The sequence below is a fragment of the Passer montanus genome, unplaced genomic scaffold (genome assembly GCF_014805655.1).
Source record: "Passer montanus isolate IOZ18808 unplaced genomic scaffold, ASM1480565v1 scaffold68, whole genome shotgun sequence".
In the NCBI taxonomy this organism is placed as follows: Eukaryota; Metazoa; Chordata; class Aves; order Passeriformes; family Passeridae; genus Passer; species Passer montanus.
In genome coordinates, this window is record NW_024371926.1 from 4,032,636 (window position 1) to 4,056,637 (window position 24,002).

At 46.9% G+C, this 24,002-nt stretch overlaps 1 protein-coding gene across 3 annotated transcripts; it reads left to right on the plus strand.

The window, feature by feature from the left end:
* Nucleotides 1–839: 839 nt before the first annotated feature.
* On the plus strand, nt 840–22,531 carry YTHDF2 (YTH N6-methyladenosine RNA binding protein 2). 3 transcript variants are annotated; one of them, XM_039729173.1, is made up of 5 exons: nt 840–1,120; nt 1,496–1,520; nt 1,799–1,878; nt 5,871–7,436; nt 21,584–22,531. In XM_039729173.1, exons 1-5 carry the CDS (start codon nt 1,094–1,096, stop codon nt 21,605–21,607), a joined length of 1,722 nt encoding a protein of 573 aa, XP_039585107.1. In that variant the 5' UTR covers nt 840–1,093; the 3' UTR covers nt 21,608–22,531. The 3 variants fall into 3 exon arrangements, with proteins under 3 accessions (XP_039585107.1, XP_039585109.1, XP_039585108.1); XM_039729175.1 differs by lacking the exon at nt 21,584–22,531 and adding an exon at nt 12,130–12,354; XM_039729174.1 differs by lacking the exons at nt 840–1,120; nt 1,496–1,520 and adding an exon at nt 5,165–5,192.
* The last annotated feature ends 1,471 nt before the right edge of the window (nt 22,532–24,002 follow it).

Below are 24,002 nucleotides of genomic sequence, written 5' to 3' on the forward strand. Positions count from 1 at the left end.
CCTTCCAGTGCCTAAATGGACTCCAAGAGAGCTGGAGGGGAACTTTGGACAAGGGCCTTGAGGGATAAGACAAGGAGGAATGGCTTCTCACTGCCAGAGGGCAGGGTTAGATGCAGTTATGGGAAAGAATTCTTCCCTGTGAGGCTGAGGAGGCCCTGGCACAGGCTGCCCAGAGAAATGGTGGCTGCTCCCTGACCCCTGGCAGTGTCCAAGGCCAGGCTGGATGGGGCTTGGAGCAATTTGGAATAGTGGAAGGTGTCCCTGCCCACGGCAGGGAGTAGAACAAGATGAGCTTTCAGGTCTCTTCCAACCCAAACCAGTCTGGGATTCTGTGGTTTTGGATCAAGGATCCACCTCATTCCATATCCAGCCACCTTCCCTCCATTCTCCTCTTGCTTCCTCAGGTCTTTGATTGAAGGGGAATGGGGACGTTTTCAGGACCCCCTTCCCCATCCCAGGCATACAACAGATTCTTCTGGAGCTGTTCGTGTCTCTTGGCCAGAAAGTGGGGTGACTCTGGGCTCCCCGATCACTGCATGTCTGCCCACACGCAGGCAGCCCCCTTCACCTGGGTGGGGGTCCCATAAGACTGAGACGTTCCCTAGGTTCTCTGGGACTGGGGACGGGGGGAGCTAAAATGTCGCGGCGCGACTGGATGAGGTTGGGCTAAGCCCGCAGCCGGGCCTCGAATTTGCCATTTTTTGCCTCAAAATCTCAGCGAGGCCGCCTTGCCCTTTAAGAGGTCTTCCCACTTCCAGCCGAGCGGGGGCGCTGGTCCTCCCGGCGCCAATCCTCCGCCGTCCCGGCATGCACTGCGCCCCCCCCCACCCCCGTCCCCCCCCCCCCGCTTTCCCGCCATTGTGCCTGGGCGCGCGCGGTGCCGCGTGACCGCGCGGGGGGAGCGCGAGGCGGCGGGCCCGGGCCATAGAGACGCGCGGCCGGGGGTGGGGTGGGCATGGTGGGATAGAGCGTCCCCCCGCCCTGCCGGCGGCCGCCCCGAGTCCGCCAGGGCAGCCCCGAGCCCGCCGGGCCCGGACAAAGCGCCGCCGCCTCCCGCTCCGCCCCGCCCCGCCTGCAGCCCCGCCGCGGAGCCATGTCGGCTAGCAGCCTCCTGGAGCAGGTAGGAGACCTCCCGCCGGTACCGGGACGGCCCTGCCGGGCGAGGCCGCGCCTCTGGGCCTAAAGGGTTGCGCCCCGGGCCGGGCGGCGGCTGCGGCCTCACTCCTCTCCCGTCGCAGGGCCGCGCTCCATTGTGATCCGGCCGGGTCGGGCCTGTCCCCGCAGGGCTCGACCCTCCCGGGCCGGATCTCTCCCCTGCCCGGGCCGGGTCTGTCCCTGCCCGGCGCTGGCTTCCCCCGCTGCGACTGGTCTGTTACCCACCCCAGATCTGTGCTCTCCTCACTCGGCTGGGTCTGTATCCCCACCCGAGCCGGGTCGGTTCCTCTGACTCACCGCTTTCCCTTTTTCTCTCCCCACGTCGCTGCTGTCGCGCCAGAGACCCAAGGGCCAAGGCAACAAAGGTGAGATGCCGGGGGGCCGGGCGGGCCTGGCTGGGAGCAGGAGCATCCTGCTGCCGGGAGGGAAATAAACCCTGCGACCAGGCCTGCCTGCTGGGCTGGGGATAATTTGCAGGTGATGCCTGTGCGGTGGGAAAGTGTCTGTGTGCCGTGGGCTGAGTATGCTGTGTTAGAATTGGCAGAAGTACATGATAGTCTAGGGTTTGGTTTTAAATACTTTAAGCTGGTAATAATGAGAGCTTGTTGCATAGGTTTTCCTAACGTTACACATCTCTTCCCAGTGCAAAACGGTTCTGTGCACCAAAAAGATGGGTTGAATGATGATGACTTTGAGCCCTACCTGAGTCCCCAGGCCCGCCCGGTGAGTACCTGTTGCTGGCAGGAGGACCAAGAGCAGCAGGGTTTCCTGCTGCTCCAAGGGAGGGAAGTTCGGCCTCTTTTGTATGTTCCCCATCTCCTCTGATTGCATTTTGATGTTTGCCAGCTGCCTTAACTTATATTCTATCCTATATAGTTCCTATATGTATTCTACCAGCATTTCTGCTGGTAGAAAGTATTGACTGCCCTTAGATTGTGGTGGGTGAGGTAGGAAGATTTTTAGCAACTTTTTGAGGCTGCGAGAACTTCCTAGAATTGGTGTCCAGCTCTTTTTTTTTTTCAATGTGACTGTCTCAAAGTCACCATTTCTGCTCTTTCAGTTTTAGTGTTGTGCCTGTGTTGGTTTCTGGTTCTTTACATCAGAGAAATGTGCTGAGTTGGGTTGTGAAGTTGCTTCACAGAAGACTACTGCACTTTCAGAGGATCAGATCAACCTTCTTATCTCAACATCAGGTCAACTGATGATGCCTGTCAGGGGGATTTCTCTGTTTTTCACAAAAAATCCCCAAACCTAGAGTCCACATGTGATACAAGTGTTGAGACTTTCTGAGAACTTCAGTTACAAGTTGAGCCAGAGAGTCTTGGAGTTTTGTGACCAGATCCTGGAAGTCAAACTTGCAGCTGCTTTTCCTCTTCTCTTTCTCTTAGAGTAACACAACTGTTAACTGTATTTGTTTGTTTTCCTTAATGAGCTGCAGGGGAGTGACACAGAACAGATGGAGTTGGGCTGATTAGATGTACAATTGAGTACCATAGATAAACATCTGTAATAGCACTGGAACAGACAGGTTATTCTCTTGCCTTCTTTCCAGTTGTGATGAGTAAAAATAAGCTGTTCTGGTTTCCCCTTGCTGTATTTTTGCATATTTTTATTAGTCAGTACATTATTTTTTTCATGTAAATGTGATGCATGTTTTATTGGAACACAGGAACAGGTTACTGTCTCAGTTAAATTTTCAGCAAGTATTTTCCTAGTTTGTGCTAAAGATCTGAGGATAAGTAAGTATTCTTTGTCTGTCAGCTGTTCATAATCTTCAGAATTCAGCCTGTCCATCAAGACTACTCACTGCATTCAACCCCCTGAAAAGTTACAAGCCTAAATTCAGCCTTCATAGGGTGAGAGAACATTGTTGCTTTCTCAAGTCTTGAATAAAAGCAGCTGCTTTCCTAGTAGCTGTTGTTTTATGCTGGGTTTTTTTCCAACTCAGCTATCAACATCCTTAATTCCCAGCTTCTTTCTGAAGATGGGTGTATTTCATACAAACTGCAATTTTATTTAAGTTTCCTAAAGACAAAAAGGTTTACTATAATTTTGAAGCAACACAGTATTTTATTCTTTTACATGTTTTGATGAAGTATTTCTGGATCTTTAACTTCTTTCAGTGTGTCTCAGGCTGGTAAAAAATTAATTTTAAAAATAAGGAAGTGGTTGTATGTGCCCCAGGAGGCAGAAACTCAGCCAGAGTAAGGTGAAACCACCAAGTTAACTTGGAGTGGAACCTTTGAGTGACTCTCAGTTCCTCGTTGTGCTGTGTAGAGTCCAAAACCACCAGAGCTGGCTCTGGAGGGAGGCAAAAATACATAGGTATCCAAGGATACACCTCTTTGGTGGAGATGGGAAAGGAAGTTAGAGAAACTGCTCTGAATAATTGAATGAAATGAGTTTTGGAGTTGCTTCCTGAGCTCTCCACATACCCCTGAGGTAACTCTATTGTGAAGTTTTGCTACTCCTTACACCCCACCTGCTCTTTCAGGTATGACTGTTACTTGTCAGTTCCCATGAGGTTACTGTGTATTTTAAAGCACAGATACACAGTAAATTATTTTTTTAACCCTTTAAAAACCAAAAGCTCAACACAAGGCTCACTAAGAACCCTCGTCTGAGGTGAAGAGGAACAGTGAATTTGAGGAAATAACTGTGCGAAGAGTCTTAGTCATGGAGAGAATGACAAGCTGGTGGAGTTTTATTTGCATGGTAATGAGCAAGTGTGTCAGTTGTGCAAGGGCAGGGGAGCAGAGCGTGGTGCTGTGTTTGATAACAAAGCAGTGTTGCAGATGTTCAGGTGGAGAACAGCAGTGACTGTCGCAAATCTGCTCTGAGCTGCCTGTGCTCAACTCTTGAACTGCTCTGCTCCCTTCTTACTAGCTGTATGCAGGTGCTTAGTATTTTACAGGTCATAGTACACCCAGTGTTAGAGATCTCAAAGTTGAACATAATTGCCCAGTGGGAAAATATTTTGAGGTGACAAGAAGAAAAATTGCTTCTTTTTAATCTGACAGTGATGGGCTTTGAGTGCTCCTTTGGAGAGACAATGGCTCTCCCTCAGGTTTAGGGATGGGCTGGCATGTTCCTCTTTCTTTAAAGCTGAGTTCAGGAGAGAAAATGTTACTCTCTCTTATCACTGAGGCAATAAACTTAGGAAGTGACATTGCTGGCTCAAAATAATACTAGGAAGTTTTAAGTTTCATTTGTCTTACAAGTTAGTGTCAGTGTTGGTGCTTTTGGATATACTGAGTTCTGGGTTTAGCAGGATTGAGTTTCTCAGTTAGTAAAACCCTGGATGAGAGTGAGTTTTTTTACTAATTTGCTTTTGGGAGACCTTTGTGAAATCAAAGGTTGAACAGAGTGTCTCTGAGTTTTCAGGCAGTACCACAGAAATCTTGTCTCTGAACACATGGTGTTAAATAATTCCTATTAATTTTGGTAAAGTTGGGGGTTGGTTAGATCCAAACTTGTTGTTCTCCTGTAAGTAGAAGGTAGTGGCAAACCAGCTATTTCTGGAGGGTGCCAGAGCCATCTTGAGAGACTCCCTGGATTTCAGCATGGCATAAAATCCTCTAAGAGCTGTGCTGGGCACGTAAATATATGATTCAATGAAAAATGGAGCAGAGCCTGCTGCAAGCCAGGCTTTTAGCTGGGAACTGAATGTACCTTTGATCTTGTCTGTACTGGGCTGGTGTGTTAGGAGCTGGGTAGCACAAGGCTGCTGCTCACAGGTTCAGATTACTCAGGATGATGCCCATTAGCAGGACTGAAACCACTCCCCAGAGGGGACCTGGGTTTGAATGGGAAATGACAGATGTTTTTCATGTAAGCAAATCTTGGGGATGTCTGAGACTTCCCTAATTGTCAAATTAGGCATTTGTTTTTTGTAACCTAAAGGCTACTTGGATGTTAAAAGGGAGATCAAGGCATGGAGCTAGTTTTCTTTTTTTTCTCTCCGGATTTGAAACCTGCTTGTGCTGGTGCTGTCACTGTGTTGCAAAAGGCTTCTGTTGATTACTTCCCATTTTCAGGTAATTTTCATTGTGTACCCACGGCACTGGAGGAGTTTGTGTTTTGAGAAATAGGCCTTAAATCCTTGTTGCTGAGGATTGCTTGGAATTGCTTGGAATTGCTTGGAATATTGTGAAATGTGGAACTTTAAATTGTAGGAATAAAGCTGTTTTCGTGGCTAGTAAGTTTAAGGAAAGCAATCAGGGACACTCGTGATTTTCACAGTGTGTTTCCACTGCATCCTTTTCTTTCTGATTCTCCTCTCTGCATTCTTTCCCCAAATCCTCCCTGGAACACTAATAAGTATGTTACACAAGCAGGAAAAACACTTGTTGGAATTAGCTACTAGCAGAAGATGATATTTGGATGCAAGATACTGGATTTATAGTCTGAGCAGGAGCTCTGGGGATTTCCAGTGGTCTGTGTATGTCAGGAACACCAGACACTCCCCTCTTGGCATGGGAAGCTTTGCCTTTAACCTTTCTTAGCCTTTGCCTTTAACCTTTCTGGCAATGGAACAGATTTTAGAGCCTTTCTAACAAAGGAGGTGTTCAAGGCTGGGCCTATTTATCTACCCAGCCCTAAAGTAGGAAGGAATAGGACATGGGAAGTCTAAGCTGCCTTTACTCCTGATCCCTTAAAATTGGTTCAACTCCTTCTAACATTTCAGTGCTTATGTTTTTGTGGTTTTCTTTCAGAATAATGCATACACTGCAATGTCTGATTCCTACTTACCAAGCTACTTCAGTCCCTCCATTGGATTCTCCTACTCCTTAGGCGAAGCTGCCTGGTCCACAGGGGGAGACCCCCCCATGCCCTACCTGACCTCATATGGACAGCTGAGCAATGGGGAGCCTCACTTCCTCCCGGATGCCATGTTCGGGCAGCCAGGGGCCCTTGGCAGCACTCCATTCCTTGGGCAGCATGGCTTTAACTTCTTTCCAAGTGGGATTGACTTTTCGGCTTGGGGGAATAACAATTCTCAGGGACAATCCACTCAAAGCTCTGGCTACAGCAGCAACTATGCCTATGCTCCCAGCTCACTGGGAGGGGCCATGATCGATGGGCAGTCAGCCTTTGCCAGTGAGACCCTGAACAAGGCTCCTGGCATGAACACCATTGACCAGGGCATGGCAGCCCTCAAGCTGGGCAGCACGGACGTGGCGAGCAGTGTCCCGAAAGTCGTCGGCTCAGCCGTGGGGAGCGGATCTATCACCAGTAATATTGTGACGTCGAACAGTTTGCCTCCGGCAACAATTGCACCACCAAAGCCGACCTCGTGGGCTGACATTGCCAGCAAACCTGCCAAGCAGCAGCCCAAGCTGAAGACCAAGAATGGCATTGCAGGGCCAAGTCTTCCACCGCCTCCCATAAAGCATAACATAGATATCGGAACTTGGGATAACAAAGGGTCAGTGGCAAAAGCCCCGTCACAGACCTTGGTCCAGAATCTTGCTCAGCAGCCACCACAGGTGTCTCCGCAGCCCCTGGGCCAACAGATCAGTAGTAGCCCACCAGTGCCCCAGGCTCCGAGTGGGCAGCAGCCGCAGGCACTGCCACCGCCAGCCCCACTGCCTGTGCCACCAGCGCAGCCCGCCCGCTGGGTCGCCCCTCGGAATCGTGGCAATGGCTTTGGCCAGAATGGAGTGGACGGTAACGGAGTGGGACAGGCTCAGGCCAGTTCTGGTTCTCCTTCTGAGCCACACCCAGTCTTGGAGAAGTTGAGATCTGTTAACAACTACAACCCCAAGGATTTTGACTGGAACCCAAAGCATGGGCGGGTTTTCATCATTAAGAGTTACTCTGAGGATGATATCCACCGTTCCATTAAATACAACATCTGGTGCAGTACGGAGCATGGCAACAAGAGACTGGATGCAGCCTATCGCTCTATGAATGGGAAGGGCCCTGTGTACTTACTGTTCAGTGTCAATGGTAGTGGTCACTTCTGCGGCATAGCAGAAATGAAATCTGCTGTGGACTATAACACCTGTGCAGGTGTGTGGTCCCAGGACAAATGGAAGGGACGTTTTGATGTCAGGTGGATTTTTGTGAAGGACGTTCCCAACAGCCAGCTGCGACACATCCGCCTAGAGAACAATGAGAATAAACCAGTGACCAACTCCAGGGACACTCAGGAGGTGCCTCTGGAAAAGGCTAAGCAGGTGTTGAAAATTATCGCCACCTACAAGCACACCACCTCCATCTTTGATGACTTCTCACACTATGAGAAACGCCAAGAGGAGGAGGAAAATGTTAAAAAGGTAACATGTTTGTGTGTCTTGTCCGAGTTCTGCAGGGCAAGAGGTGGTGGGTGCTGCCTTGCACTGGGCGAACTCCAGGTGTGGACATTAGCTTGCTTTTTGGCTATCTGCCTGCTCAGGCCTGGAACCCACACCTAAATAGCAGCCTGTCTTTGCTGGGGAGTATGTCCAGAGAAGCCACCAAGGTGATTAAAGGGATTGAGCACTTCTCAAAGAGGAAAGACGGAGAGAATTGGAATTGTTCAGCCAGGAGAAGAGAAGGCTTTGGGGTGACCTAATTGTGGCCTTCTAGTGCCTGATGGAAGCCCACAGGAAAGATTAAGTGAGACTGTTTGCAAGGGACTGGAGAGACAGGACAAGGGGAAATGGCTTTAAATTGAGAGAATAGGTTTCAATTGGATATTAGGAGAAAATTGTTCCCTGTGAGAGTAGTGAGGGCCTAACACAGGTTGCCTAGAGAAGCTGTGGCTGCCCCATCCCTGGAAGTGTCCAAAGCCGGGTTGGATGGGGCTTGGAGCTGCCTGGTCTAGCAGAAGGTGTCCCTGCCCATGGCAGCGAGTTAGAATTAGATGATCTTTAACATCCCTTCCAATCCAAACTGTTACATGATTCTATGAAATAGGTGCCAGCACTTGGCAGAGCAGGGTGAGAAGCCTTGCCCAGGCCCTGCCTGCGATTGACTGTGTGTTGGTTATGCTGAATCTCAGCTTTTGCCAAGTGCTGTGGTGTAAACAAAATGTATTCCTGTGCCATTATCAGCTCCTGGATCAAAGCAGTTTGAAGTTGGAGACCAGCAAGGCATTTGGGAAGTTGTTACAAACCAGAGCCAGGTCTTAGAATGGCTGCTAATCCACCCCCTGGCCATAGTGGGGTCAGCATGACAGATGTCTCCCTCCATTTGTAAAACCTCCAGGAACAGCAGTTCCTGTCCCTCCCCAGGCAATCTATCTCTCTCCTCAATTATCCTTCCTGTAAGGAGGCTTTGTCTAATGCCCAACCTAAATCTCCCTCGCTGCAATTGAAGTCCCTGACTGCTTGTCCTGTGGACCTGGTCGCTGTGTTCCTCCTTGCTCTCCTTGGGGCCATGGTGGGCTGTCACCTGCTGGCGCTGCCAGCAGTGTGGTACATGAGCTGAGCTCCCAACTTGCCTTGCAGCTGCTCTCAAATCTTCTTGTCATCATCTACTCCTTAACGATGCATTAATTGAAAATCCTGCCCCAAATTCAGGAAACAGTGGACTTTGAATCTTACTTGGGTTCAGCTGTAGTAAAGTCACCTGGGGCTGCCCTTCCCCTCAATTGTGGGTCTGGCTTATGTTTGATCAAAATGATAATTATAAAAATTAGCATTAGCATAGCTGTCTGGGAGTGTGCCAAGTTTCCTGATAATCTCTTTAGTTTGAGCAATGGGGAATTTTTCCCCCAAGACTTGAAGAACAGAATCAGGAGCTGCAGCTGCTCACTGTGACAGTGAATGCAGTTTTACATTTTTTATATAGATTTTACATGGAGCATCATATAAATTATAATACTTAAGCACAAATGTGGTTACTTGCAGTGCTTGGCAAAAGTCTCTAAGGGAGAAATAATAAATGGCAAGGTGTGAAGGTGTAAACTGGTGTTTTGTGAGGACCTGATGCTTTTGTGTGATTTCACCTCCTAGAATTATTTCACTTGTTGTCCAGCCTTTATCTTTGCTGTGAGGCTGGGGGAGGCTCTGGCGCAGGTTGGCCCAGAGCAGCTGTGGCTGCCCCATCCCTAGAAGTGTTACAGACCAGGTTGAATGGGGCTTGGAGCTGCTGGTTTAGTAGAAGGTGAGCCTGCCCACAGCAAGGGGTGGAGCAGGATCATCTGTTAAGGTACTTTCCAACCTCTAAATCATTATGGGATTTTGTGAAACCCTCCAGACTTGACTTCAGGGAGCAACAGTGAGCATTGTTAGTGTCAGACCTTGGAACAGTGGGAGAATTCAGGGGAAGGAGGAAAATGCTCCTTAAGGACGGGTCAGGGATGGATGGATGGATGGATGAAAAGAGTTAATACTAGGTATGGGTAAGCAGAAGGAGGAGGGAAAAAGAGAAGGCTTTGGGAAAAGCAGACAGAATGATGGGCTCTTTTGGAAGGCTGCTGTGTTTGCTGTGTAAAGTCTGAAAATCAGAAATATACTAGAAATCAGGCTTAGCAGTTTTCTTAAAGCTGTAAGCTATGTTTATTCATCTTCCCAGTTGCATTTTGAAGTCTCCTCCCCTTGCCTGCTTGTTGAGTTGTGCTGGGGTGGAGAGTTGAAAGCAGCAGCCATAGTCTCAGTGGCAGTGCTGCCTTTCTGAATCACCTTCTAGTGGATGCAGCAGCAGCTGGTTAGGAAAGTGCTCTTTCTCTGCAAAGGAACTTAGTCATAGGTCTTTGGAATTCACAGAGGAGAACGAGTTGTGTAAACACCGTTGGTGTTTGCTCTTTGCTATTTACTCACCCTGTGTTTCATGCTCTGGGCCCCTGTAACATCCGGCATGGAGGAGGTGACTCTCTGGGCCTTGGTCATTCTTACAGCAACAGTTTGATCTCCTCAATCACACACTGACACAGCCTGGAAGCCTGGAATGTGGTTTGTGGTTAAAGTTTCTGTAACTTTTCTTTCATGGTTTCATTGAGGAACAGTTATTTTTGCTGAAGGAGAGTTTTTTTTTTTAAATTGGAGTGATTCCTACCATGGGAGTAGAGGTGCTAAAAAGCCCAAGCCATGCTGTGTCTGCTTGAAGCATCTCAAGTAATCACCTGAATTAAATATATGAGGAACCAGAACTGAAGCACTGGAAATTTAAAATGCTGGCCTGGCAACAGCTCCCTGCCTGCTTTTTGTGCTGGTGAAATTCCATTGCTCCCAGCTCTTATTTCTCCTACAGTGTGAGATGTTGATGCTCTGCACTTGTGTTCCTTGAAGCCTAAATGTTTCAACGTTTGGCTTGTTTCGAACTTATCCCAAGCTGCAGTTGTTTCACTCAGCTGCAACTTGCCCAAATCTTTGTCTCATTTGCAGTTTGATTCCGGCTTGCTACCTGAGCAGATGGATGATCTCGTGATAGTCTGGAAACTCTTGAATATTCTTTTACACTTCTCACTGTTAGTAATTTCTTCAGAATCCCCTAAAGCAGGTCCAGGAAATTATATGAAAAATGTACAGTGTTTATGCTGTTTCCATTGTCCAGTGAAGGGAGAGGGGTGGGTAGTTAGTTCAGTGTTGAAAACACTGAAATAATCCTCTTTCTTTTCCTTTCCTGTTGCCTGTGCCCATCCTGTTCGTCTAAAGCTAATCCCCATTTATTTTCTGTGTGTTACTTTGCTCTACTAATCCAGTTTTTTAAAGGTTTGAATATTCTCCTGACCCAAAATGGTGGAGCCAGCTCGCAGTGCAATCCTGCCCAGAGCAGTCTTGCGACCCAGAATAGCTGCTTTTATGGTAGAGCTTGTCACTGACTTCCATGTAAGAATTATTTTATCTTTGCTTTAAACAACCAAAACAACAACACAAATCCCTGCCCCATGGTCATGCACTTGGGTTTCTAGGAATGCTGCATTGACCTTGGTGTAAAGGTCTCCCATAATGATCTGCTTGGTGTGAAAGGTTGACAGCTTGTGTTTTGTGGAAATGCAATCAGTGGGAAACTCCAAGAGAAGTTTATTTTGATTCTTTCTGCCTGCCCAGGCTTGAGGTATTTGGCTACCCACAGGTTCCAGGGATTTTAGGACGGCTAGCTCATGAAAACCAGTGCCGTGTAGAGTGGTCAGGTTTGCAGCTGAGAAGAGACACTTAGCGCTGGGATTTGAGTGTTGAGTCAGGCTGAGCTGCACAGAACAGGGACAGTTTGTCATGATGAGGTTCAGTCTCAAAGCACAGACGTAGGATTGGCCAGATTGGATCTGTTATTTCTGGAATGATGCTGCTGTGTGCCTCAGCTGATGCTGTCTGCTGGTTAAAGGAGTATTAATATTGGCAAGTGTCACTGTCTCCTTGTAACATGTGATTTAAGGGAAAACTGAGGCATGTTGTATAGCCTGTTTGAAATGGGCAGGCTGTTTCACAGTCACTGGAATACATGAATGCTTTCTGATGGATTTTACAAAGCTCTTTTTTTCTTCTTCCTAATTTGTAATCTCAGAGGGAATGAGAGAGAACATTCCCTATAGGGTGGATGAACACTCTTTTCCTCCTGCTGTTAGTCGTCCTGGAGAATGCTGCATTTGCCATTTGCATTTGCTTTACCATGTTCCACAGGACAGTATTTCTGACTTGAAGATTCAGTTCCTGGATATTCCATATCAAGGCAAAGCCAACTGTTCTCTGTTGCAGCAAGGGAACACTCCTTCTACTCACACAGTTCCTTTCATTCAGTGATCCCAGGGCTATTTGCCGTTTTCTGCTCCAGATTGTGGCCATAGTGAAATTAACTGATTGATACACCAAGACAGAATTTCTGCTATTCTGTTCAGTGATGCATATGGTTTCAGTTTATTTCCAGGCTGTTTAAATCCTGTAGGTCTGTGTCCATGCTCATATATTTGCCCAGGAGTGGAGGAAACAAACCAGCCTGCTTATTCCATTGGCTTGGCACTGGCTGTTTGTAAGGAATATTTTGTGCTTACAGTATTTTTAAGCCAGCCCTTAACAGCACTCACAGATTTTTTTGCTCATGTTCTAGCTGTGTATAAAGACAGGAGACAACTGGAGGGAAGACTTAGATCTGTCTGATGCTGTAATCCGTGTTTTCTGCTGTGAGACAGGGAGCTGTGTTTCCTCATCCCTAAAACAGGAGCAGCTGGAAGCCTTTTCATTGCAACTGAAGTGGAATCAGAGCAGTAGAAGAGCAAACCACTTGCACTTGCCTTGTAGTCCTGTCTCTCACTACTAGTGTTGTGTTAGAAGTCTTTAAAATATTTTAATGTAATGTTAATATTGTAAAATAATATTTAAAGTTGACTTGTTGATGTTAATTTAAGGGCCTGTTGAGATGCACTGTTTAAATTTTTTCAATTGTTTTATCCCTGTCCATGGCAGAGGGTTGGAACTGGAAGATTTATAAGGTCCTTTCCAACCCAGGCCATTTTAGGATTCAAGGACTGGGATTGGTGTTGGGCCAGCCAGAGTGCAGACCATCTGCAATGGGGTTTCACACGTCTTGGAGCTATGGCCTCAGCCAGGGGGAGTTCATGACACACCCTATTCTTGTGAACTTGTTCCCAACCTACTTCTTGCCCTCTGTGTGGGCAAAGCTTCATGTCCCCCCACTCCAGATTATCTTGGCTGCATGATTTCGGCTCTGAGCTGCAGAATACCCTGAACTAACTGTTCTTATAAATATGTTAATTGAATTAATTATGAACATATGAATGACTTCAAATTAATGTTTTAATATTAAAAAAAACCCTTTTTTTTCCATTCAGCAGATGAATTAAGATGGGGGAATGACCTTAAACTGAAGTTGGGTAGATTTAGATTAGATATTAAAGAGAAATTAATTTCTGTAAGGGTGTTGAGGTCCTGGCAGGGGCTGCCCAGAGAAGCTGTGGCTGCCCTGGATCCCTGGAAGTGTTCAAGGCCAGGCTGGACAGGGCTTGAAGCTGGCTGGTCTAGTGGAAGGGTGTCCCTGTCCATGGCAGGGAGTGGAATGGAGTGGGCTTTCAGGTCCCTTTCAACCCAAACCAGCCTGTGATTCTGTGATAAATTGTGTGTGTATGGCTGGAAACATATGTATGTTCCCTGGAAACACTGTGGAGAGCTTGGAGTGCAGAAGGGAGTGTGTAAGGTATCAGCAGCATGGGTTGCTTTGGTTTTATTCCTCTTATTTTTTCCTCCAAGAATTCTGGATAACTTGGTGGCACCAAAGTTAAGAGCTACTTACACAGGTATGTGTTTCAGGTTATTTTATTAACAGCTGCTTCCCCAGAAAAAGTTCTTACCCTCCAAACAAAACTCTTTGACATCTGTTTCATTCAGTGAAACCCCCAGGGCATGGTCTGGTTCAGTTCCCTGGATTTTTCCCTAATTCAGAAGTACGGTGGGTCACAAGACATTGCTGAAAGCCGATTAGGATCCCAAGAAAACAGTTGAAGCACATTGTTCTGTGGGCAGTCAATCAAGAACAGCTCCATGCACAGTGTTCCTTCCTTATTCTTTTAGAAACTGTAATTCTGCACCAGCTTTTTGCCTGAAAGAAGCTGTTTTCTTCTGTTTCAGGTTCACGAAGCTCCTTGTTTTGTGCTGTGTGGTCACTCTCACCACAATTAGTCCTCTCATTTTCCTGCATGTTCTGGTTTGTACCTGGTAGTAATTGTGCTGTCTTACAGCTTTGAGAGTTAATAATTAGTTCCTTAGTGTTACAAACCACTGGAGGCTTGGCAGCCAGAACAGTGCCAGCACCCTGTTCTACCACAGCAGTTCATAGGGAAGTCCCTGTTAAACAAGGATGCTCATAACCCAAACTAACGGCTAGGGTAGAAGTTGTTTGTAGCTCCTTCCAATGACTAGTGCCCAGTATGAGCCTTTTTAATTGACACATAAGTCATATGACAGTGTGTTTGAGCAGTTAATAATGAACCATTTGGGGTTTGTACAAGAACTCGGAAATTTCTGGTTCTTTATAATTAATTTTTTTTTTCTTAAAAACACAATGCTGAGCTGCTTTTTTGTGTGATTAACTGCAGAGCTATTATAATGTAATCCCAGTTTGGAAGATTTAGATAAAATCTACCTAGAACTCTTTTATTTTGTTTCTAATCTTTTGGGGAAAGGAAACCACACTCTTCAGTTTCCTTCTTTGTATCTATGCACAGTGGGGAAAGGCTCTGCTCTCTCCATCTCAGCTCTGTTATTTGTGGTACCATCTGTAAAATACCTTCAGAGAATTTCCAAATTCCAAATCATCATTGCAAAATTAAGGAAATTGAGAAGTCTTGATCATCAGCCTTTTGGCTGTTGCAGCCTGATTTGGAATTCAGCTGATTCCAGAGCCATGTTCTTGATACACTTAGAGGGGAAAAAAAAACCCAAAAAACCCAAAAAACCCAAAAAAACTCAACCAAAAAAAACCCAAAACCAAACAAAAAAAATTCTGTTCCAATGTATGTGGCTTTATGTTCCCTTTCAAGTGGCTTTATGTTCCCTTTCAAGTGGTTGTAAAATGATGGGATGTGCTGTGGAGAGTGTTGGCTCTTCTACTTGAGCTAGTGAATTCAGCTCTTCCTGGCTCACAGAAGCAGGCAAATAGTTCTTCTCTTGTCCTCTCACAATATAGAATATTCTCAATGCAGAATATTATGGTGTCTTTTTCTTAGCACCTTTTCTTATTGATGATAGCATGAAGTGTCTCTTCTGTCTTACTTGGGATGGAGGTGGTGTTTAAGCCTCCAATACCAGGACAAGTGCAGTGGGTCAGATCAAAGTCTCTGTGAGTGCATCTCACGTGGCTGCAGGAGCTGCATGTCTGCTGGGCACACAGGGAGACATGGCTTGGCTATCCCTGCTGTTTCCAGTTAGAAACTCCCGTGTGCAGCTGGCAAGAAGAGTTGCGAGCAAACGCCTGTGAGGACAGTACAGGCACATATTCATCTCTGAAGGTTTTCTTTCCTTTGAACAATATGTTTGCTTTGAATTTATGTAACCCCAAGGATGTATCTTTGTCTTTATCAGTTAATGATTTTTCTGTCCATGATCTCTTTTCTTCCATGATCTGGAACTCCATGAGCATCCACAGGATCTGCAATTCTTCAGCTAATTTATGTGTGGGGAAATGAGTCCTTTTTATTTGCTTTGAGTCTGCCTCCTGATTCTCCCTTTTTCTTGTGTGAGAAAAGGTGCTGAGCAATTATTTCACTGTCTCTGTGCCTACTTTGCCTTTCCAGTCATCTGTCTTCCAGGCCAGAGAGTTAGAGCACAGTGGCTCTGCAGATGCAAGTGTTTCTGTCCCTTTCTCATCCCTGTTTTTTCTGTGACACTTCTCCAGTTCTGCTCCATGCCTGTGGATGTGGAGAGGAGCAAAGCTACACTCTGCTCAGGATAAATCCTGTCTGGGTTTGTATAACAGCACAGTGGTATGTTTTGTTCAGGGTGATATTTGCTTTTCTTCAGGTTAGGCAATTTTCTGGAGTTACAGATCATGTTTCTGATGGTTAATGGTCAGTTTGGAACCTGAAATCTTGGAATTAGGGCAGGGATTTTCTGCACATGCATTGTTTAATTTTTCTCAACCAGGTAGACCAAGTGTACCTGTAAAGTTCAGTAGCTTTTTCTCACAAAGTTGTCCACTTATTCAACTGCTGGTTTTATTACTCTGAATAGCTTAATGTCATCAGTAAACTTGGTCAGTCCTCTTTCTAGATGTTTTATGAATATGTGGAGCCACAAATTCCACTGAAGCTCTGTGAGTTTTCAGTCCTTGGCATTACACCTGCATGGTGTGACAGAGGGCACTGCCAAGGCTTTAACTCTACATCAGTGAAGATTTTGAAACATGAAAGTGGAGTTCCTTCCTTTTCTGAAGAGTTTTGTGGCACTTGTGGTAAGACTTCTTGCCTGAGCGATCGCTTAAGGTAACCAGAGTAATGAAATGCATTTCCCTTGTAGGGAAGGGGAAGAATAAAAATCTCCCTGGTTATTGAAGACCAGGAGAATTTTCTTTCTTCCTAATGACTGGAAAGGACTTGTGTTATTTTTCTTGTGCTCCAAAGTCAGCCAGTCCAGTTCTAGGCTGTGTTGTAAGCCAAGCTGTCCCCCCATGGAATGCCACTGGGAATCCTCCCAGCTTGCTCTGTCTCCTTTGCTCTAAATATTCATGCATATTCTCAGCTTTTCACCATTCTGTTTCCTGCCCTGAGGGACAAGAGTTCCTATGTGAGAGTAATTATAAATGTTTATGGGAATTGGGCTGCTTTATTCAGGCAATTAAATGTGATGTTTAAGCAAGAGGAGGTTTGTTCTTTGCAATTGATTGCATCAGTTTTAGAAGGTGACTGGAAAGATTCTGGTGAACAGCAGTGTGCCTGAGGATATCCAGTAGCTCAGACCACCTTTGTAAACCCTTGTGTAAAGGAAAAGCCTTGACTGTCTTCATGGCCTTCTTCTCTCAAGCTGGTTGCTCTGACATGGAAATTAGGTGTCCAAGGACATTGGTCCCTTCTTGGCTCCTGCTTGTTCGGTGATGAGAGTTTGCCCTGTTTAGAGTTCTGTGGATATTTGAGTTTGCTGTGCTAGATTTTGATCTGTAGAGCAAAAGGCCTGTCCTGCTATTTGCCTTATCTCCTGTCTTCCTTGGTGCTGAGCCCCATGAAGTGAATGGGAAGTAGGATAAAGATGTCAGGCTATAACCAGATCACTACCTGATTGTTATCCCCTTTTCTAGACTAGGATATAGCTTTTTTTTTTTTTTTTTGTAACCCTGATGGCTTTCTAATGCTGACAACAGGAAAAGTTATATTTGGTTTCAAAATACTGGGACTTCTTGTGGATCATAATATACAAGTGATGCATCATCCATCATTTATGCTGTATCTTCCTTGAGCAGATCCTGCTGGGAGGGCCATGGGCTGCAGTAACTTGTGATTTCTAAGGCAGTGATCTAAGATGTCTGCCTTGGAGACAGAGGCACATGGAAATTCTGCTGGGTTCTTTGGCTGGGATTGCATCAGACAGCAAAGTGCAACAGCACAGGCTGAGCGGCGCTCTTCAGGTGCTTGATAAGTGAGAGTGTTTATGTGTGTGTGTACCAAGGCCAGAGCTTGATTACAGGCTCTCCAGTGAATGATCATGGGGACCAAGGCTGCCAGAGCTCCAGAAGCATTTGGACAATGCTCTCTAGCACAGGGTGGGATTGTTGTGGTGTCCTGTGCAGGGCCAGGAGCTGGACTTAATGATCCTTGTGGGTCCAACTTAGGATTTTCTGATTGGGTGTCTTAGGCTTTTGGGGAATGGTATTGGGAGTTCCAGTGCTCCAATGAAGGAATTGCCTGCTGTTTCCTCTGTGGACAGGCACTGGGTGAGTGATGCCTTTTGCTTAGAGGACTTTCTCAGGCCAAACTGAGACTATGCCTGGCCTGGCCTGCCCACGGGCCTTGGGCTATGCTGCAGCTCAGGCAGGTCCCAACAAACTAGGGTTTGTGTGCTGCACAGCTGGGAGCTGTGCCCTGGCTTCTTCTCCAGGTTTTACTTTGGCTTAGTCTGCTATTTCTCTATCTATGGTATGACAGTAAAATCCTTACCTTTTCTGGGAGCGTTGATGCTGAACCTTGGTTATCAGTCAAGGTAAGAGCCTCTCAACAGATAGGCAGTGTTGTCTCTCATTGTCATTTTGTCAGGTACAAACACTTGATCCTTTTGTTGTTGGCTCCCCTGCAGTGTGAATATATAAGGTGATGCTCTTATCAGGACCTGGCTTGTGACATGGCTGCAGCCCCTGGGGACAGTAGTGACAGGACTGAAGTTGCTTTGAGTGGTATGATCAGCAAGAGCTCCTGTTTGCATACTTGCCCTGTGTGAGCTTGGTGTCAGCACAGGATTTGAGCCATGGCACGTATCAGCCGTTCCCATGCCATGCTGCTCTTGTCTTTCCTGTTTCTGAGGGGTTTGATGGATGGGGATGAGTCTGAGCAGGTGTCTTTCTTGCTTCTCCCATATGGATCAATAAGATATGACCCAAGTTTAATGAAAGTGCAGCCAAAGGGCATAAAGCACTTCTTGATGGAATCCCTTTGCTCTCCAGGGTTTCTATCCCAGTGTATGTGCACAGATGCTGCTTTGTCTTCCAGGGCTGTTGTGTAGCTTGGGTAGGCTGTGACACTGTTATATAGCCTGTGGATTTGGATGAGGATGAGCCAGGAAGGACAAATGTTTGCAATGTGATTGAGCTGGTGTCCTGTGCAGGGCCAGTCTGGCTGTGTATTCTGGTATATCTGGCTGGTGGCTGAATGCTCACTGTGACATCCTGAGGACAAGATGTCTTGGATCCCTCTGCTCCACTCAGATGACGCCTTACATGCAGTGCTGCATCGAGCTCTGGGGATTCCAGCATCAGAAGGATGTGCAGCTGCTGGAGAAAGTCCAGAGCAGGCCGCAGAGATGCTCTGAGGGCTGGAGCCCAGCTGGGAAAGCTGTGGGTGTTCACTTGGAGAAGAGGAGGCTTCAGATGGACCTCAGAGACCCTTCTAATGCCCAAAAAGGCTCTAAGACGGCCGAAGAGGGACTTTGGACAAGGAATGGAGGGACAGAACACAGGGAATGGCTTCTCACTGCCAGATGGGATATTGGGAAGGGATTGTTCCCTGTGAGTGTGGTGAGGATCTGGCACAGGGTGCCCAGATAAGCTGTGGCTGCCCCATTTCCAGAATTGTTCAAGGCTGGGTTGGACAGGGCCTGGAAGAACCTGGTCTAGTGGAAGGTGTACCTGCTCATGGCAAGATGAGATTTCAGCTCTCTTCTAACCCAGACCAGTTGGGTTCTGTGGTTTTGGATCAGGGATCCACCTCCTTTCATATCCAGCCACCTTTCTTCCATTCCCCTCTGGCTTGCTCCTTGAGGCAGGCTCTTGACTGATGGGAAATGGGGACCTTTTGGGGACCCCCTTCCCCAATCCTGGTTTACAGCAGGTCTGAAGATGTTCACTTTGGTCCCCTCTAACTTGGTGACATGGGGGACATCTGCTCTAGCCTCTGTTCTGACACATTGGTATTTAAGGGGGGATTTTCCCTGGGGTTGGCTCCTAATCAGCTGCACACAGGCCTTGGGAGCAGCATCATCCTCTCAGCAGGAAGAGGTGATTGATTGGGGTCCAGCTGCTCAGCTGACAGGGTGATGTGTACAGCAGGAACTTTGGCCACTGTCCCAGCCCAGGACACTGGCCCTGGAGATGCACGGGACATGACTGAACATGGCAGCCAGCTTATCACATGTCTGCCTTTGGGAAGTAGTTACGTTAGCTCGGGCAGTTGCAGCTGCTTCCCAAAGGGATGTGTGACATTGCCATCTGTCTCTGTGTAACGTAACATGCTAGCTGCTGAACCAGGAACAGGGCTTGGCACCTTCCTTTGGATTTGTGGCTCTCCCTGTGGTGCTTCTTGTGCTCTGTGTTCAGGCCTGGCTCTGCTTCCCAACCTAGCAGTTGAATTTTGCTGTGCTGTAGTGGTGTTTTGGCACTGAAAGCACCTGCAACAAACTAGGGCAGAGTTACAGGAAAAGGGGAATTAAATTTACTTATTTGGGTAACTATTCTTGATGAGAATGTGTGCCTTCATCTGACCCCTGTCCCCAGAAGACAGCAGAGGATCATGCTGGCCTTGCTCTGCATCCTAGAGGAATGGGAGGTGAAGCCTCCTTGGGTCTGTGGCTGAGAGGCTAAAGCCACTGGTGGTGTTCTGAGCTGGAGGCCAGGCCTCCCTTTTTGGGAAGGTTTCTGAGGGCAGATGGCTGCACATGCTGTTGTCCCAGGATTGAAGCTGTTTGGGGATGGGCTCTCCCTGGATTCAGCAGTGGCAAAGGATGGCGTTTCCTGTAGCAGCCTTGTGCTTGTGGCAGACATTGTGTGAGCTGCCAAGATAGGAAGGTCCCTTCCATCAGCAGGTTAGCATAGTTCTGTAGGCAAGGGACTCTGTTGCTGCCCTTATTTCAGGTGATACAACTCCAGACAGGGAGGGGCATGCAGGGAACTGAGCTGAACCAGTGTACTAGGTTCAGAGACCTGACAGCATCTCCTCTCTGAGTGAAGAGGGAAAACTTGCTGTACCCGTGGGTACCTGCTGCAGGTAAGGCTTTGCTGTGAAAGTGGGGTGGACTTGGCACCTCTCAGACTAGCTAGGTGATGATGGACTCACTCCACAGGAGCTGGAGCCCTGCAGTGCTTGTCATGCCTGGACTACAGGCACCTGCTCTCTTCAAGGAAGAGGCAGAGCCAGGGAGAAGCATCAGCTCAGGGCCCTCTGGCTGCTGACAGGTTTAATTTCTGAGGTGGTGTCTTATGATCTGGGAGTGACACCTCAAACACCTCATAACCCTTTGGGGAAGCCTGGACCTGCTTCTGTGAGAGGTTCTCCATTAAACCCAAACAGAACTCAGAAGAGATGGGCACGGAGTGCGGAGAACAGCAGAGGGGGTGGCAGCCTTTGGTGTCTGGAGCATTTGGTGCTGTGCTGCCTCTCTGTTCTTGTGCAAGTGTTTGGACAGGGTGTTTCCACAGTGCTGGAGGAAAACCCAGGGTGATAGCAGCAGTCAGTGGGAAATTCCTGTGAAGTTCTTGTCTTTCAAGTGAGATACCATCAAGTTGTGTCAGGAGTATCAAGGAGGCTTTCTGCTGGGGGCTGGGACTGTTTCAGTCCCTGCAGACCAAGGCTGATGTCAGTGCTCCGTGGGTTTGAACTCCAGCCTACTTTGATGCCTACATGGGAGTTCAGGTGGCGTTTTTTTGTAGAATCATGGAATGGTTCGGGTTGGAATGGACCTTAAAGACCACCTCATTCCAATGCAGATAACCTTCTAGACCAGGCTGCTCCAAGCCCTGTCCAGCCTGGCTTTGGCCACTTAAAAGGATGAGGCAGCCACAGCTTCTCTGGGCACCCTGTGCCAGGGCCTCACCACCCTCACAAGGAAGAATTTCTTCCCAAGATCCCACTGCAGTGGGATCTCTCTGGCAGTGGGAAGCCGTTCTTCCTTGTCCTGTCCCTCCAGGCTCTTGTCAAAAGTCCCTCCCAGGTCTCTTGGAGCCCCATTAGGCACCAGAAAGGGTCTCAGAGGTCTTCCTGGATGAACACCCCCAGCCTATCTCCAGAGCAGAGGGATTCCAGCCCTCAGAGCGTGTCTGTAGTCTCTGGAGTTCCTACAGCAGCTCCACATCCTTTGGATGTTGGAATCCCCAGAGCTGGATGCAGCTCTGCAGGTGGTGAATCACCTGAGATGAGAAAAAAAGGAGAATGAGGAGCTGTTAGACCTCAGCAGTGTCACATCTCTGCAATGACTGGATGCAGTAGCAGCACTTCTTTGGAGAACAATGCTCTTTTCTTGGCTTTGCTGGCTATGGCACAGGCTCCATGGGAGAGCCATGTGTTGGAATGCTGATGTGTAACAGTGATGAATAAAACTACTCTCAGTTAATATGATCTGTGTTATTTTTTTTGCAGGAACGCCAAGGCCGTGTCAAGTAAAAGGCAATTCCTCCAGCACACATTGCAGCAGAGATTGCATCCCAGCTGTCTTTCAGAGAGAGAAAGGAGCAAGAGTATCCCAGAAAGAATTAGGACTTTTTTTCCTTAATTCCTTTGACTTCAAAAAGACTTGTACAAACTTCCAATTAAAAAAAAAAGTATTGGAATATCACAAGACATAGGACTAAAAAAAACCAAAAACAACTACAAAAAAAAAATATCCCTTCTATGTAGAGTAGAGATAAAAGCTGTCCCCTTTCTTTTGGCTTTGGTTGTGATTTCAGAGCATACACTTTGTTTTTGTCTTTTTACTATGGTTTTTGGATTTTCAAGTCCATAAGTGGCATAAGCCTTTTTTTTTTCCTAATTTTTAAATCCCATTGTTCCTCCTCTTTCCACCCTGTTGGGCCTCCTTCCCTAGTTTTGATATTTGCACTTCGAACACTGAATTACAACATCCACCATGCAAAGTGGAGTAACTTTTTTTTTTTTCCTTCCCTGGACCAGAAGAGGAGGAATTCTATGAGGAAGTCGGGGTTTTGGCCTAAGAAGAATTGAACAAAATTGTCCAACAGGTTATGTCTTAAAGGTGGTTCATTTTTCTCTGACCCTTTGTTACTGAAAAGTCAAGTACTAGGAGTCCTAAGAAGTGTTCTGTTCTTGTGCATTATATAGATTTAAAGATTAGGTCTGGATGAATTTGATTTTTTGAAAGCTGAGAACAGTGGTAAAAACTTGTCTTGTTTACAGGAAAATGAATTTTGGACAAAAAAAGCCCAAAACAAACAAACCAAGGAAGAAATATTGTAAAATGTGTAGTGACTATGTTTCAGTTTCTTGTTAAGCCAATGAGGACTGGGCGTTGCCTTTCTTTTCACCATTAATCACTTCTCATTAATAAATGTGAGATCCTGTTGAGCATCACTGTTGTCTCGTGCTCCCTTCCCCATCTCTCAGCTCCTTGGATAACAACTATTGATAAAATACCTGAAAAATAAGGAGTGGAGAGGTGATTTCTCCTTGCGTTTGAAGTAGGGTGCTCTCACCTTGGCATCCCCAGCTCAATTCTGGGGCTGTTCCAAGACCTTTGGGACTGTTGTGGCTCCCTAGTGTCACCTGGCTCCAGATGTAAGGGGCAGTGCCCACCTGGCCTTGCTCCCAGGATTCCTTCCCATGTCATGGGTAAGTTGGGGATGATAGCTCCTTCCAGGTGTGGGAAATGCAGACACCTCACAGCCCAAATCATCTTCCTGGGGAAAAACATAATGAAGAAAATAATAAAAACTTCCCCCTTCCTCTTCTCTCATCATGGACCCTGCTGCTCAATTTTGGTGGACTCCACCTCTGTCTAGCAGCCTGTTGCTCCAGGAGCTGATCAGCTAACCAGTCTGACAAGCACTGCTGTGGAACCGTGTCAGGTATCCTGGGGGGATCCTGGGCCAGTGTCAGGGCCCCCAAGTGCCAGCAGACTTGCTGAGTGAGTGATGGAATAAATCGTTACTGGCTGCCTTTCCCCTCCCCTTGCCCTGGGGAACGGGCTATGAGGGAACCCAGGGTAGGAGGTGATGCAGGGATGGTCATTTGGGGCAGCACAATGTCACTGGGAGAGAGAAGATGCAGTGGAGAAGATGAGTAGATTACAAAAGCGGTTAAGTGGGGTACTCCCAAAAAAGGGAGGTTACAGCCCTTTTGGGGCTGTAAACCCCAAAACTGCCTGGAAGTTTAGGGGATGTTTGTGCAAAAAATACAGAAATCTGTAGCATTTCTTATCTTTTTTATGTATAAATAAAAATAATGATTTCTTGTTAAAATTTATTTCAAAATACAACCTTGTATTTACGGCACTATATAGAGGATCTTGGTGTATAAGAAATTCTAAATATAGATACATAGGGTTTAAAAATGCAAATACAACTTTTGTGTCTATAAATTAAACAATAAAGGACTTGAAAATGGAAGAAAATATCTCTATGAAGGCAATAGAAATAGCTCTGACTATTTAGAGGTTTTTCTGTCTGTGTAACAAAGTCAGATCTTGGCTGGGACTGAAATCGCTACTGCCACCCGGTGATAAGTACCATGTACTGCAGCTGCCCGGCAACGAAGTGCCACTCAAAATGGCACTTAAATTTTAATTTAAGTTAAGAGACCCCTGGAAAAGCAAAGGTGAGGTGGGATTACCTGGAGCTCCAGGGGACCGAGGTGAAGTGGATGAAGAAGCAGACAGCAAATAGATCCCACTGCTTCTCACTCCAGCAAGGGGAGCTGCCCTGGAATTTCACGTACAGTGACTCTTCCAAGCCCCACAGGTGAACAAAGAGGTACCCCAAGACTCATCTCCTTTGTACTTACACTAGCACAGACCCAGAGGGAGGACCTGCAATTCAAGGACACA

Excerpts from the sequence above, each read along its gene's own strand:
- YTHDF2 (XM_039729175.1), top strand. The coding sequence starts at position 1,094 with ATGTCGGCTAGCAGCCTCCTGGAGCAG. Across the intron at positions 1,121-1,495 it reads CTAGCAGCCTCCTGGAGCAG|AGACCCAAGGGCCAAGGCAA; the intron begins GTAGGAGACCTC and ends CTGTCGCGCCAG. Across the intron at positions 1,521-1,798 it reads CAAGGGCCAAGGCAACAAAG|TGCAAAACGGTTCTGTGCAC; the intron begins GTGAGATGCCGG and ends ATCTCTTCCCAG.